This window comes from Bombina bombina, chromosome 2 (assembly GCF_027579735.1).
Source record: "Bombina bombina isolate aBomBom1 chromosome 2, aBomBom1.pri, whole genome shotgun sequence".
In the NCBI taxonomy this organism is placed as follows: Eukaryota; Metazoa; Chordata; class Amphibia; order Anura; family Bombinatoridae; genus Bombina; species Bombina bombina.
This window is the reverse complement of record NC_069500.1, coordinates 413923528-413936515: the sequence shown is the minus strand read 5'-3', so window position 1 is coordinate 413936515 and position 12988 is coordinate 413923528. Positions and strand designations below refer to the sequence as shown.

Here is a 12988-nt window from a genome sequence, read left to right as displayed (position 1 = left end):
TGTGAATCTAAAGGATTCCCTTGGGACAAGGTTAAGATTCCTAGGATTCTATCCTTCCTTCAAGAAGGATTGGATAAAGGATTATCTGCAAGTTCCCTGAAGGGACAGATTTCTGCCTTGTCGGTGTTACTTCACAAAAAACTGGCTGCTGTGCCAGATGTTCAAGCCTTTGTTCAGGCTCTGGTTAGAATTAAGCCTGTTTACAAACCTTTGACTCCTCCTTGGAGTCTCAATTTAGTTCTTTCAGTTCTTCAGGGGGTTCCGTTTGAACCCTTGCATTCCGTTGATATTAAATTATTATCTTGGAAAGTTTTGTTTTTAGTTGCAATTTCTTCTGCCAGAAGAGTTTCAGAATTATCTGCTCTGCAGTGTTCTCCTCCTTATCTGGTGTTCCATGCAGATAAGGTGGTTTTACGTACTAAACCTGGTTTTCTTCCAAAAGTTGTTTCTAACAAAAACATTAACCAGGAGATTATCGTACCTTCTCTGTGTCCGAAACCAGTTTCAAAGAAGGAACGTTTGTTGCACAATTTGGATGTTGTTCGCGCTCTAAAATTCTATTTAGATGCTACAAAGGATTTTAGACAAACATCTTCCTTGTTTGTTGTTTATTCCGGTAAAAGGAGAGGTCAAAAAGCAACTTCTACCTCTCTCTCTTTTTGGATTAAAAGCATCATCAGATTGGCTTACGAGACTGCCGGACGGCAGCCTCCCGAAAGAATCACAGCTCATTCCACTAGGACTGTGGCTTCCACATGGGCCTTCAAGAACGAGGCTTCTGTTGATCAGATATGTAGGGCAGCGACTTGGTCTTCACTGCACACTTTTACCAAATTTTACAAGTTTGATACTTTTGCTTCTTCTGAGGCTATTTTTGGGAGAAAGGTTTTGCAAGCCGTGGTGCCTTCCATTTAGGTGACCTGATTTGCTCCCTCCCTTCATCCGTGTCCTAAAGCTTTGGTATTGGTTCCCACAAGTAAGGATGACGCCGTGGACCGGACACACCTATGTTGGAGAAAACAGAATTTATGTTTACCTGATAAATTACTTTCTCCAACGGTGTGTCCGGTCCACGGCCCGCCCTGGTTTTTTAATCAGGTCTGATAATTTATTTTCTTTAACTACAGTCACCACGGTACCATATGGTTTCTCCTATGCAAATATTCCTCCTTAACGTCGGTCGAATGACTGGGGTAGGCGGAGCCTAGGAGGGATCATGTGACCAGCTTTGCTGGGCTCTTTGCCATTTCCTGTTGGGGAAGAGAATATCCCACAAGTAAGGATGACGCCGTGGACCGGACACACCGTTGGAGAAAGTAATTTATCAGGTAAACATAAATTCTGTTTTGAATCTGTTATGAAAGGTGTTCTGGCTTTTGTTACATTGAGTTCCTACTGTGGGGCCAGTATTTTTAATACAGTAAATCTAAACTGTTTTTAATTTTACATAATAACAAATGCCCTACTGTAAAACTTAGAAGTAATGCAAGGTTAATACAAGTAAGGAATAATATGGCTTTTAAAAAAAAATCCTTTAAGAATAGTCCTTTTAAAGAAGTAGATAAATGCTATATTTAGATATATGGCTGAATAAAAATCTGAATAAATAGTATGAACAAAATTATAGAGATCTATTTATTAAAAACGAAGGGTTTTCTAGAAGTTTGGAAACATTTCCCATTAACTTTATCAGGGAAAATCAGTTTAGTGAAAATTATCTTGTTTGCTAAAATTGTATATAAACTACATAAATTACCATTTCTAATTAAAGTGAATGTAAACTTTCATGAATAAGTGCTCAGTTTTTAAAATTACTATTAAATAATTTTTGTGGCTTTTCTCTCCCAGATTTACAAAATTATAATGTTGCCTGTTTGGCTAAAATAGCAGCTGAGTGGTTATTACAGAATTAAAGGGATACTGAACCCAACATTTTTGCCTAAATTTGAAAAAAAAACTGTTCCCTGTTTCCTCTATCAAATTTGAGTTATGGGGTACTGTTCCTAAGGTGGACAGAGCAATCTCCACCTTAGCTAAGAGAACCACTATTCCCCTGGAGGATAATACTTCTTTTAAAGATGCAATGGATAGAAAGTTGAAGGGCTTTCTAAGGAAAGATTTCTTGCAGGGTGGTTTGTTGTTCCAACCAGCAATTGGAATTACGGCAGTGGCTGGGGCTACTGCTTTCTGGTGTGATTCTCTAATTGATCTTGTCTCTGTAGAATCCCTGTTAGTGAATATTCGGGAAACTGGAAAGGAGCTTTCTTACCTCAGGACAAGAAATCTAGGCCTAAGGGGAAATCCTCCAATAGATTTTGTTCCTTTTGCCAGAAGAAGGGTCAGAGCTCAACCAATAGCTAAAAATCAGACCCGACCCCCCCACTCTTGGTGGACTTCGCTGTTTCATCTTTCAAGAGGGGGTATCTTTCCTCAGACCGGAGTGGCAGATTTTTACCACAAATGCGAGCCTATCCATTTGGGGTGCATTTTGGAAAGGACAGTGGGCTCAGTGTGTTTGGTCCCCATCAATTGGTACTCATCAATATTCTGGAGCAGTATTCAAGGCTCTTCTATCTTGGCCTCAGCTGAAGGTGTTTTCTTTCGTTTGCTTCCATTCTGACAATGTCACGACAGTGACTTACATAAATCATCAGGGGGCACTCAAAGTTCTCTAGCAATGCAGGAAGTTACTCACATATTTTGTTAAGGAGAGAATCATCAGTGTTTCATTTCTGCAGTTAACATCCCAGGAGTGAATAACTGGGAAGCAGACTGAGTCATCAAGCTTTCCATCCAGGAGAATGGTGGAAGTTTTCAACAGGCTAGAGGATCTCTGGGGTCTTCGGAGATAGATCTGATGGCATCCCATCTGAATTCGCAAGCTTCCTCAAGCGTATCTAGTGGATGCGTTGCCAGTTCTGTGGAATTACCATCTAGTGTATATCTTTCCTCCAATTGTTGTTGTACCATGGGTAGTAGCTCACCTGTCACAAGAAAAGACTTGGCCATTCTCATATGCCGATCTGGTTCATGTATCCAGTGCCACTCCATGACGTCTTCAACAAGATCTGCTGGAACAAGGTCCGTTCTTTCATCAAAATAATTTTGAATCTCGCAGTTTAACTGTTTGGAGTTTAAACAATTCAACCACTCTCTAATAACCTGTAGTTTTAGATGGACAACAAACAATGTACCAAAAATACCTATGTGACTGATTGTCCCAAACAATTGTCTCACATTAAATGGAATAGCATATTTTGTGCAAATAAAGAGTCTTCGATGTGATATTGATGTGTCCATAAAGAAGGTGAATCTAGGCTGCTAATCTCTAGTGGCCCACTTCAGTGAGGTTAAATCTGGAAAAAAATCTAGAAAACAAGTGGGTGCCTCCTTGTGTGTATCAGTTGTGATAGACTTACAAGCCCATATAGAAATCCCCAGCACGTAGGGTACTCACAAATGCTCAGCACCCAATTGTGCTGTTAAAGGCAGACTGAGGTCTTGCAACACCTCAGCTTGCTGTTCTCCGGATCACTGGAATTCCATATCAGATAATAGAAGATCGGGTAAGTATATTTAGCCTGCATTGTTGCAGTCTTCAAAAGTCCAGCTATAAGGTTCTCAGGAATTCCACATAAACCAAAACCACCAACAAGTAGCATGGAACTATCTGGTATGTCTTTTTCTGCTTTAACTGGATCACTGTAAAATTTAGCATTCTGATGACTGCTGGTAAAAGAATAGCTTTCACAGGTAGGCAGACATTCTCCAGCAAAGCAACAACTTGTTGTTCCCCATTGAAACCTTAATCTGGTTTTGAGGATACTTCAGTCTTCTTCTGCCTTTGAACTAATGCATAATTTTGATATTACGCTCCTTTCTTGATAGGTTTTTCTTCTGACTATATCTTCAGCCAAAAGGGTTTCTGAATTGTCTGCTCTGACGTTTGAATCTCCTTATTTGGTTTTTCACCAAGATAGGGAAATCTTAAACGCAGTTGTTTTTTTTTTTTTGTTTTTTTACCAAAGGTGGTATTGTCAGCCAACATTAATCCCAACATTAATCAGGAAATGGTTGTCCCTTCGCTTTGTCCTAACTCCATATCTCCTAGAGAGAGATTACTGCATAATCTTGATGTGGTTAGTGCTTTGCAATTCTACCTACAGAGGACTGAGGATTTCCGTCAATCCTCCAGTCTTTATGTTTGGTAGTCGGGTAAACGAAAGGGTCAGAAGGCTACATCTGTTTCATTGTCATCTTGGTTTTGAAGTCTCATTCATTTTGGTTACTTGGAAGCTGGTCAGCAACCGCCAGTGAGCATTACAGCTCGCCCTACATGCTCAGTGGTTACATCATAGGCGTTTAAGAATGAGACTTCTTGTAGAACATATTTGCAGGGGCAGCAACATGTGGATCAAAGAAACTTTGCTTAAGAATAATAAAAACATTACATTTATTGTATCAATGTATAAAAGTCATATCATTGGGAAAAGACATAGAACATATGTACATATGGAGTGTGGCGTCATCTGTCATGCTTCGTGACATACTGGTGCTCTCTCAAAATCCCCACCCCTCCTATGTGACGTACATTTTACCTTTCACTTCAAAAATAACTTATTAAAAAACATAGCCTTTTAGTTTATATAAAAAGGCTTGTGAGTAAGCGACAGTACGGAGTGAAACACATCAGATGACGTCACACCTACGTTTGATGTAATTTCCCAATGATTTGACTTTTTATACCTTGATACAATAAAGGTATGTTTCTTTCATGTAATTAGCAAGAGTCCATGAGCTAGTGACGTATGGGATATACATTCCTACCAGGAAGGGCAAAGTTTCCCAAACCTCAAAATGCCTACAAATACACCCCTCACCACACCCACAAATCAGTTTTTACAAACTTTGCCTCCTATGGAGGTGGTGAAGTAAGTTTGTGCTAGATTCTACGTTGATATGCGCTCCCGCAGCAGGTTGGGAGCCCGGTTTTCCTCTCAGCGTGCAGTGAATGTCAGAGGGATGTGAGGAGAGTATTGCCTGTTTGAATTCAATGATCTCCTTCTACGGGGTCTATTTCATAGGTTTCTCTGTTATCGGTCGTAGAGATTCATCTCTTACCTCCCTTTTCAGATCGACGATATACTCTTATATATATACCATTACCTCTGCTGATTTTCGTTTCAGTACTGGTTTGGCTTTCTACAAACATGTAGATGAGTGTCCTGGGGTAAGTAATCCTTATTTTCTGTGACACTCTAAGCTATGGTTGGGCACTTTTTTAATAAAGTTCTAAATATATGTATTCAAACATTTATTTGCCTTGACTCAGGATGTTCAACATTCCTTATTTTCAGACAGTCAGTTTCATATTTGGGATAATGCACTTGAATCAATTATTTTTCTTACCTTAAAAATTTGACTTTTTTCCCCTGTGGGCTGTTAGGCTCACGGGGGCTGAAAATTGCTTCATTTTATTGCGTCATTCTTGGCGCTGACTTTTTTGGCGGCAAAAAATCTTTTCTGTTTCCGGCGTCATACGTGTCGCTGGAAGTTGCATCATTTTTGACGTTCTTCTTGCGCCAAAATGTCGGCGTTCCGGACGTGGCGTCATTTTTGGCGCCAAAAGCATTTAGGCGCCAAATAATGTGGGCGTCTTATTTGCCGCTAAAAAATTATGGGCGTCGCTTTTGTCTCCACATTATTTAAGTCTCATTTTTCTTTGCTTCTGGTTGCTAGAAGCTTGTTCCTTGCCATTTTTTTCCCATTCCTGAAACTGTCATTTAAGGAATTTGATCAATTTTGCTTTTTATGTTGTTTTTTTTCTCTTACATATTGCAAGATGTCTCACGTTGCAGTCAGAAGATACTTCAGGAAATCGCTGTCTGGTGCTGGAAACTACCAAAGCTAAGTGTATCTGCTGTAAACTTTTGGTAGCTATTCCTCCAGCTGTTGTTTGTATTAATTGTCATGACAAACTTGTTAATGCAGATATAATATTTCCTTTAGTAATGTACCATTACCTGTTGCAGTTCCATCAACATCTAATGTTCAGAATGTTCCTGATAACATAAGAGATTTTGTTTCTGAATCCATCAAGAAGGCTATGTCTGTTATTCCTCCCTTCTAGTAAACATAAAAAATCTTTTAAAACTTCTCTTTATACAGATGAATTTTTAAATGAACATCATCATTCTGATTCTAATGACTCATTCTGGTTCAGAGGATTCTGTCTCAGAGGTTGATGCTGATAAATCTTCATATTTATTTAAAATGGAATTTATTCGTTCTTTACTTAAAGAAGTACTAATTGCTTTAGAAAATTGAGGATTCTGGTCCTCTTGATACTAAATCTAAACGTTTAAGATAAGGGACTTTAAATCTCCTGTGGTTATTCCAGAAGTTTTTTCCTGTTCCTGGTGCTATTGTCTGAAGTAATTTCAGAGAATGGAATAATTTGGGTAATTCATTTACCCCTTCTAAATGTTTTAAGCAATTATATCCTGTGCCGTCTGACAGATTAGAATTTTGGAACAAAATCCCTAAAGTTGATGGGGCTATTTCTACCCTTTGCTAAACGTACTACTATTCCTACGTCAGATGGTACTTCGTTTAAGGATCCTTTAGATAGGAAAATTGAATCCTTTCTAAGAAAAGCTTATCTGTGTTCAGGTAATCTTCTTAGACCCTGCTATATCATTGGCTGATGTTGCTGCAGCTTCAACTTTTTGGTTGGAAACTTAGCGCAACAAGTAACAGATCATGATTCTCATAATATTATTATTCTTCTTCAACATGCTAATAATTTTATCTGTGATGCCATTTTTGATATTATCAGAGTTGATGTCAGGTTTATGTCTGTAGCTATTTTAGCTAGAAGAGCTTGATGGCTTAAACTTGGAATGCTGATATGTCTTCTAAATTGACTCTACTTTCCATTTCTTTCCAGGTAACAAATTATTTGGTTCTCAGTTGGATTCTATTATCTCAACTGTTACTGGTGGGAAAGGAACTTTTTTACCACAGGATAAAAAATCTAAGGGTAAAAACAGGGCTAATAATCGTTTTCGTTCCTTCGTTTCAACAAAGAACAAAAACCTGATCCTTCATCCTCAGGAGCAGTTTCAGTTTGGAAACCATCTCCAGTCTGGAATAAATCCAAGCCTTCTAGAAAAGCAAAGCCAGCTTCTAAGTCCACATGAAGGTGCGGGCCCCTCATTCCAGCTCAGCTGGTAGGGGGCAGGTTACGTTTTTTCAAAGAAATTTGGATCAATTCTGTTCACAATCTTTGGATTCAGAACATTGTTTCAGAAGGGTACAGAATTGGTTTCAAGATAAGACCTCCTGCAAAGAGATTTTTTTCTTTCCCGTGTCCCCTTAAATCCAGTGAAAGCTACAAGCATTTCTGAAATGTGTTTCAGATCTAGAGTTGGCTGGAGTAATTATGCCAGTTCCAGTTCTGGAACAGGGGCTGGGGTTTTATTCGAATCTCTTCATTGTACCAAAGAAGGAGAATTCCTTCAGACCAGTTCTGGATCTAAAAATATTGAATCGTTATGTAAGGATACCAACGTTCAAAATGGTAACTGTAAGGACTATCTTGCCCTTTTGTTCAGCAAGGGCATTATTATGTCCACAATAGATTTACAGGATGCATATCTGCATATTCCGATTCATCCAGATCATTATCAGTTCCTGAGATTCTCTTTTCTGGACAAGCTTACCAGTTTGTGGCTCTGCCGTTTGGCCCTAGCTACAGCTCCAAGAATTTTTACAAAGGTTCCGGTGCCCCTTCTGTCTGTAATCAGAGAACAGGGTATTGTGGTATTCCATTATTTGGTCGATTATCTTGGTACTTGCTCAGTCTTTACATTAGCAGAATCTCATACGAATCGACTTGTGTTGTTTCTTCAAGATCATGGTTGGAGGATCAATTCACTAAAAAGTTCATTGATTCCTCAGACAAGGGTAACCTTTCTGGGTTTCCAGATAGATTCAGTGTGTCCCATGACTCTGTCTTTGACAGACAAGAGACGTCTAAAATTGATTTCAGCTTGTCGAAACCTTCAGTCACAATCATTCCCTTCGGTAGCCTTATGCATGGAAATTCTAGGTACCTTATGACTGCTGCATCGACGCGATCCCCTTTGCTCGTTTTCACATGCGACCCTCTTCAGCTCTGTATGCTGAATCAATGGTGCAGGGATTACACAAAGATATCTCAATTAATATCTTTTAAAACCGATTGTACGACACTCTCTAACGTGGTGGACAGATCACCATCGTTTAATTCAGGGGCTTCTTTTTGTTCTTCCGACCTGGACTGTAATTTCAACAGATGCAAGTCTTACAGGTTGGGGAGCTGTGTGGGGATCTCTGACGCACAAAGGAGTTTGGGAATCTCAGGAGGTGAGATTACGATCAATATTTTTGGAACTCCGTGCAATTTTCAGAGCTCTTCAGTCTTGGCCTCTTCTGAAGGAGAGAATCGTTCATTTGTTTTTCAGACAGACAATGTCACAACTGTGGCATACATCAATCATCAAGGAGGGACTCACAGTCCTCTGGCTATGAAAGAAGTATCTGAATTCTGGTTTGGGCGGAATCCAGCTCCTGTCTAATCTCTGCGGTTCATATGCCAGGTATAGACAATTGGGAAGCGGATTATCTCAGTCGCCAAACGTTTCTCCGGGGCGAATGGTCTCTTCACCCAGAGGTATTTCTTCAGATTGTCAAAATGTGGGAGCTTCCAGAAATAGATCTGATGGCGTCTCAATCTAAACAAGAAACTTTCCAGGTATCTGTCCAGATCCCGGGATCCTCAGGCGGAAGCAGTGGATGCATTATCACTTCCTTGGAAGTATCATCCTGCCTATATCTTTCCGCCTCTAGTTTCTTTCTTCCAAGAGTAATCTCCACGATTCTGAAGGGAATGCGCTCGTTTTTCTGCTGGTAGCTCCGGCATGGCCTCACAGGTTTTGGTATGCGGATCTTGTCCGGATGGCCTCTTGCCATCCGTGGACTCTTCCGCTAAGACCCAGACCTTCTGTCGCAAGGTCCTTTTTTCCATCAGGATCTCAAATCTTAAATGTAAAGGTATGGAGATTGAACGCTTGATTCTTGGTCATAGAGGTTTCTCTGACTCCGTGATTAATACTATGTTACAGGCTCGTAAATCTGTATCTCGAGAGATATATTATAGAGTCTGGAAGACTTATATTTCTTGGTGTCTTTCTCATCATTTTTCTTGGCATTCTTTTAGAATTCCGAGAATTTTACAGTTTCTTCAGGATGGTTTAGATAAAGGTTTGTCCGCAAGTTCTTTGAAAGGACAAATCTCTGCTCTTTCTGTTCTTTTTCACAGAAAGATTGCTAATCTTCCTGATATTCATTGTTTTGTACAAGCTTTGGTTCGTATAAAACCTGTCATTAAGTCAATTTCTCCTCCTTGGAGTTTGAATTTGGTTCTGGGGGCTCTTCAAGCTCCTCCGTTTGAACCTATGCATTCATTGGACATTAAATTACTTTCTTGGAAAGTTTTGTTCCTTTTGGCCATCTCTTCTGCTAGAAGAGTTTCTGAATTATCTGCTCTTTCTTGTGAGTCTCCTTTCTGATTTTTCATCAGGATAAGGCGGTGTTGCGAACTTCTTTTGAATTTTTACCTAAAGTTGTGAATTCCAACAACATTAGTAGAGAAATTGTGGTTCCTTCATTATGTCCTAATCCTAAGAATTCTAAGGAGAAATCATTGCATTCTTTGGATGTTGTTAGAGCTTTGAAATATTATGTTGAAGCTACAAAGTCTTTCCGTAAGACTTCTAGTCTATTTGTTATCTTTTCCGGTTCTAGAAAAGGCCAGAAAGCTTCTGCCATTTCTTTGGCATCTTGGTTGAAATCTTTAATTCATCTTGCCTATGTTGAGTCGGGTAAAACTCCGCCTCAAGAGATTACAGCTCATTCTACTAGGTCAGTTTCTACTTCCTGGGCGTTTAGGAATGAAGCTTCGGTTGACCAGATCTGCAAAGCAGCAACTTGGTCCTCTTTGCATACTTTTACTAAATTCTACCATTTTGATGTGTTTTCTTCTTCTGAAGCAGTTTTTGGTAGAAAAGTACTTCAGGCAGCGGTTTCAGTTTGAATCTTCTGCTTATGTTTTTTTTAAACTTTATTTTGGGTGTGGATTATTTTCAGCAGGAATTGGCTGTCTTTATTTTATCCCTCCCTCTCTAGTGACTCTTGCGTGGAAAGATCCACATCTTGGGTAGTCATTATCCCATACGTCACTAGCTCATGGACTCTTGCTAATTACATGAAAGAAAACATAATTTATGTAAGAACTTACCTGATAAATTCATTTCTTTCATATTAGCAAGAGTCCATGAGGCCCACCCTTTTTTGTGGTGGTTATGATTTTTTTGTATAAAGCACAATTATTCCAATTCCTTATTTTATATGCTTCACACTTTTTTCTTATCACCCCACTTCTTGGCTATTCGTTAAACTGATTTGTGGGTGTGGTGAGGGGTGTATTTATAGGCATTTTGAGGTTTGGGAAACTTTGCCCCTCCTGGTAGGAATGTATATCCCATACGTCACTAGCTCATGGACTCTTGTTAATATGAAAGAAATGAATTTATCAGGTAAGTTCTTACATAAATTATGTTTTTTATTATTATGAAGCAAAGTTGCCTTATACCTAGAGTCACTAACAGTACCTTTTGGAGGAGATTACTGTATTTTTTTCTATAATTTATTCTGACCTGATTAAATGTCTTTCTTTCTTGGTTGTGACAGTCCATGAACCCGCCCGTGTTTTTTTCAGTGGTGACAGTTTGGTTGCACCCCAGTTGTCCTTTTCTTTCTCTCTTGTCTGGGCTATACGTTCTACTGGGAGATGGAAGTGGGAGGGATATTTAAAGATCTGGTTTGGGGTGTCTTTGCCTCCCCCTGGTGGCTAGGTGAAGTATTTCCCAATAGTATAGTTGTGGACCCTCACAACCAAGAAAGAAATTTATCAGGTAAGAATATTTTTTTTTTTTAACAGTATAATCATTTTATAATTTAAACAAACATGGATATACTGTTCATTTATTTATTTTTTTAATTTTTCCTCTTTTGCACAGTCCAGGTGTGTGGGTAAACTGTAAGCCCACAATCCTAAATGTGTGTTGTATGGATTCTATATCTGGATGCATAGCTAGAGCATTAGATCAAGTTACCTAGCAACCAGTAGAACTCACAAAATAAAATACTGTAAACGAAGAATAATACATGAAACTGTATTATAACCCCATGATTTCTGTGTGTGTGTTAGTGTTTTATAGTGGTATTAATTAAAACAATGTTTATGAAATCTATAAATCTAGTCCATAACTCTCTGTATTGCTGTGAAGAACAAACAATTTATTGCATTTTTAACTGATTATTTAGTTGTTTGTAGTTAATTTCTGTTTGTGTTCACTTGACCCTATATCTGGAATCACTGTGCAGCTAAGAAGAATGCAGGAAGATGATTGCCCAGAATGCAGGCTCAGATGAGAATGAAGCCGCCTGGTGATGAATAAGATCGCTCCTATGTGGTAAGAATAATCTGTAAATCCCTCTATAAATGAGCATTCAATGCAAATAAGCGCCATATCACAAAGTATAGCAAACAGTATAAATCATCCACTTCAGAGATATAATGTCTAAAAAGCATTCTGACTACTGTTTCTCCTGTCTCCTTTGTGGTGACCAGACTTACTGAATAGGCTTTTTAAGAGATGTGTCCCTGGAAAGTAAAACGCTTAAAATGTTCCTGATAAAATAAACTTCAATGTAGAATGCAGACATTTTGCAATGCTGTGCTTAAAGGGACGTTACGGTCAATATTAAAATGCATATAGATGAAATACATCTTTGAATAGAAACATATTTGCAATATACATGTGTTGACATAAATGCTTGTAGTAAAAGTTATCACTGTTATAGCGTTAATATTTTTCTCTGCACGTACATGTGAACCATAGGTATTCTCAGTACTCCAGCATCTTAAACTACTGCAGTCTGCTCAGAGTGTCAGTGGGGCTTGTATCATGTCAGCAATTAACAAATTGAGTCATTACCAGATGGTGCAAGTACCTTAGGGTCTCTGAGCAAGTGCTGTATTTAAAATGCTGGTGCACTGTGCATACATAAATACTCTTGAAAACAGCTATAGCTTTTATTAGAAGCATTTTTTGCTAATAAATGTACAACCCCCAATTCCAAAAACGTTGGGACAGTATGGAAAATGCCAAAAGTACAAATAAAGAGTTATTTAAAAATTCAGTTCACCCTGTACTATATTGAAAACACTTTATTTGATGGTTTACTTTGTGAATTTAATGTATTTTTGAAAATGTACACTAATTTCAAATCTGATGACGGCAAACACACTCCACAAAAGTTGGGACGGTGGACTGTTTACCACTGTAGTAACATCACCTTTTCTTTTAATAACACTTATTAAGCGTTTGGGCACTGAAGACACCAGTTGGTTAAGTCTAGCACGCAGAATTTTCCCCCATTCATCCATTATGCATGTCTTCAGCTGCACAACTGTACGGGGCCTTCATTGCCTTATTTTGGTGCTTCATAATGTGCCACACATTTTCAATCGGAGAGAGTTCAGGACTGCAGACAGGCCATGCTAGCACCTGCACTCTCTGCTTACACAACCATGCGCTTATAATCCAGGCAGAATGTGGTTTGGCGTTGTCCTGCTGGAAAATCCAGTGACGTCCCTGGAAAGACGTCTGCGTGGCAGCATATGTTGCTCCAAAATGTATACAGTACATATTTTTCTACATTAATGGTTCCCTCACAGATGTGCAAGTTACCCATGCCATGGGCACTGACACAACCCCATACAATGACAGACGCTGGCTTTTGAACCTGACGCTGCTTGGATTGTCCTTTTGCTCTTTGGCCTGGAGAACATAACAGCTGTTTTTTCCCAAAAACTATT

At 39.0% G+C, this 12988-nt stretch overlaps 1 protein-coding gene across 1 annotated transcript in view; it reads left to right on the top strand.

Annotated features, from left to right (window-relative positions):
* LOC128646974 (septin-2A) overlaps positions 1 to 11538 on the top strand; it is a gene marked incomplete in the record, with an annotated part of 243084 nt that extends 231546 nt beyond the window's left edge. Inside the window, 1 exon segment of the mRNA XM_053699786.1 lies at positions 11491 to 11538. Coding sequence (XP_053555761.1) covers positions 11491 to 11538 — 48 coding nt within the window.
* Positions 11539 to 12988: the final 1450 nt, after the last annotated feature.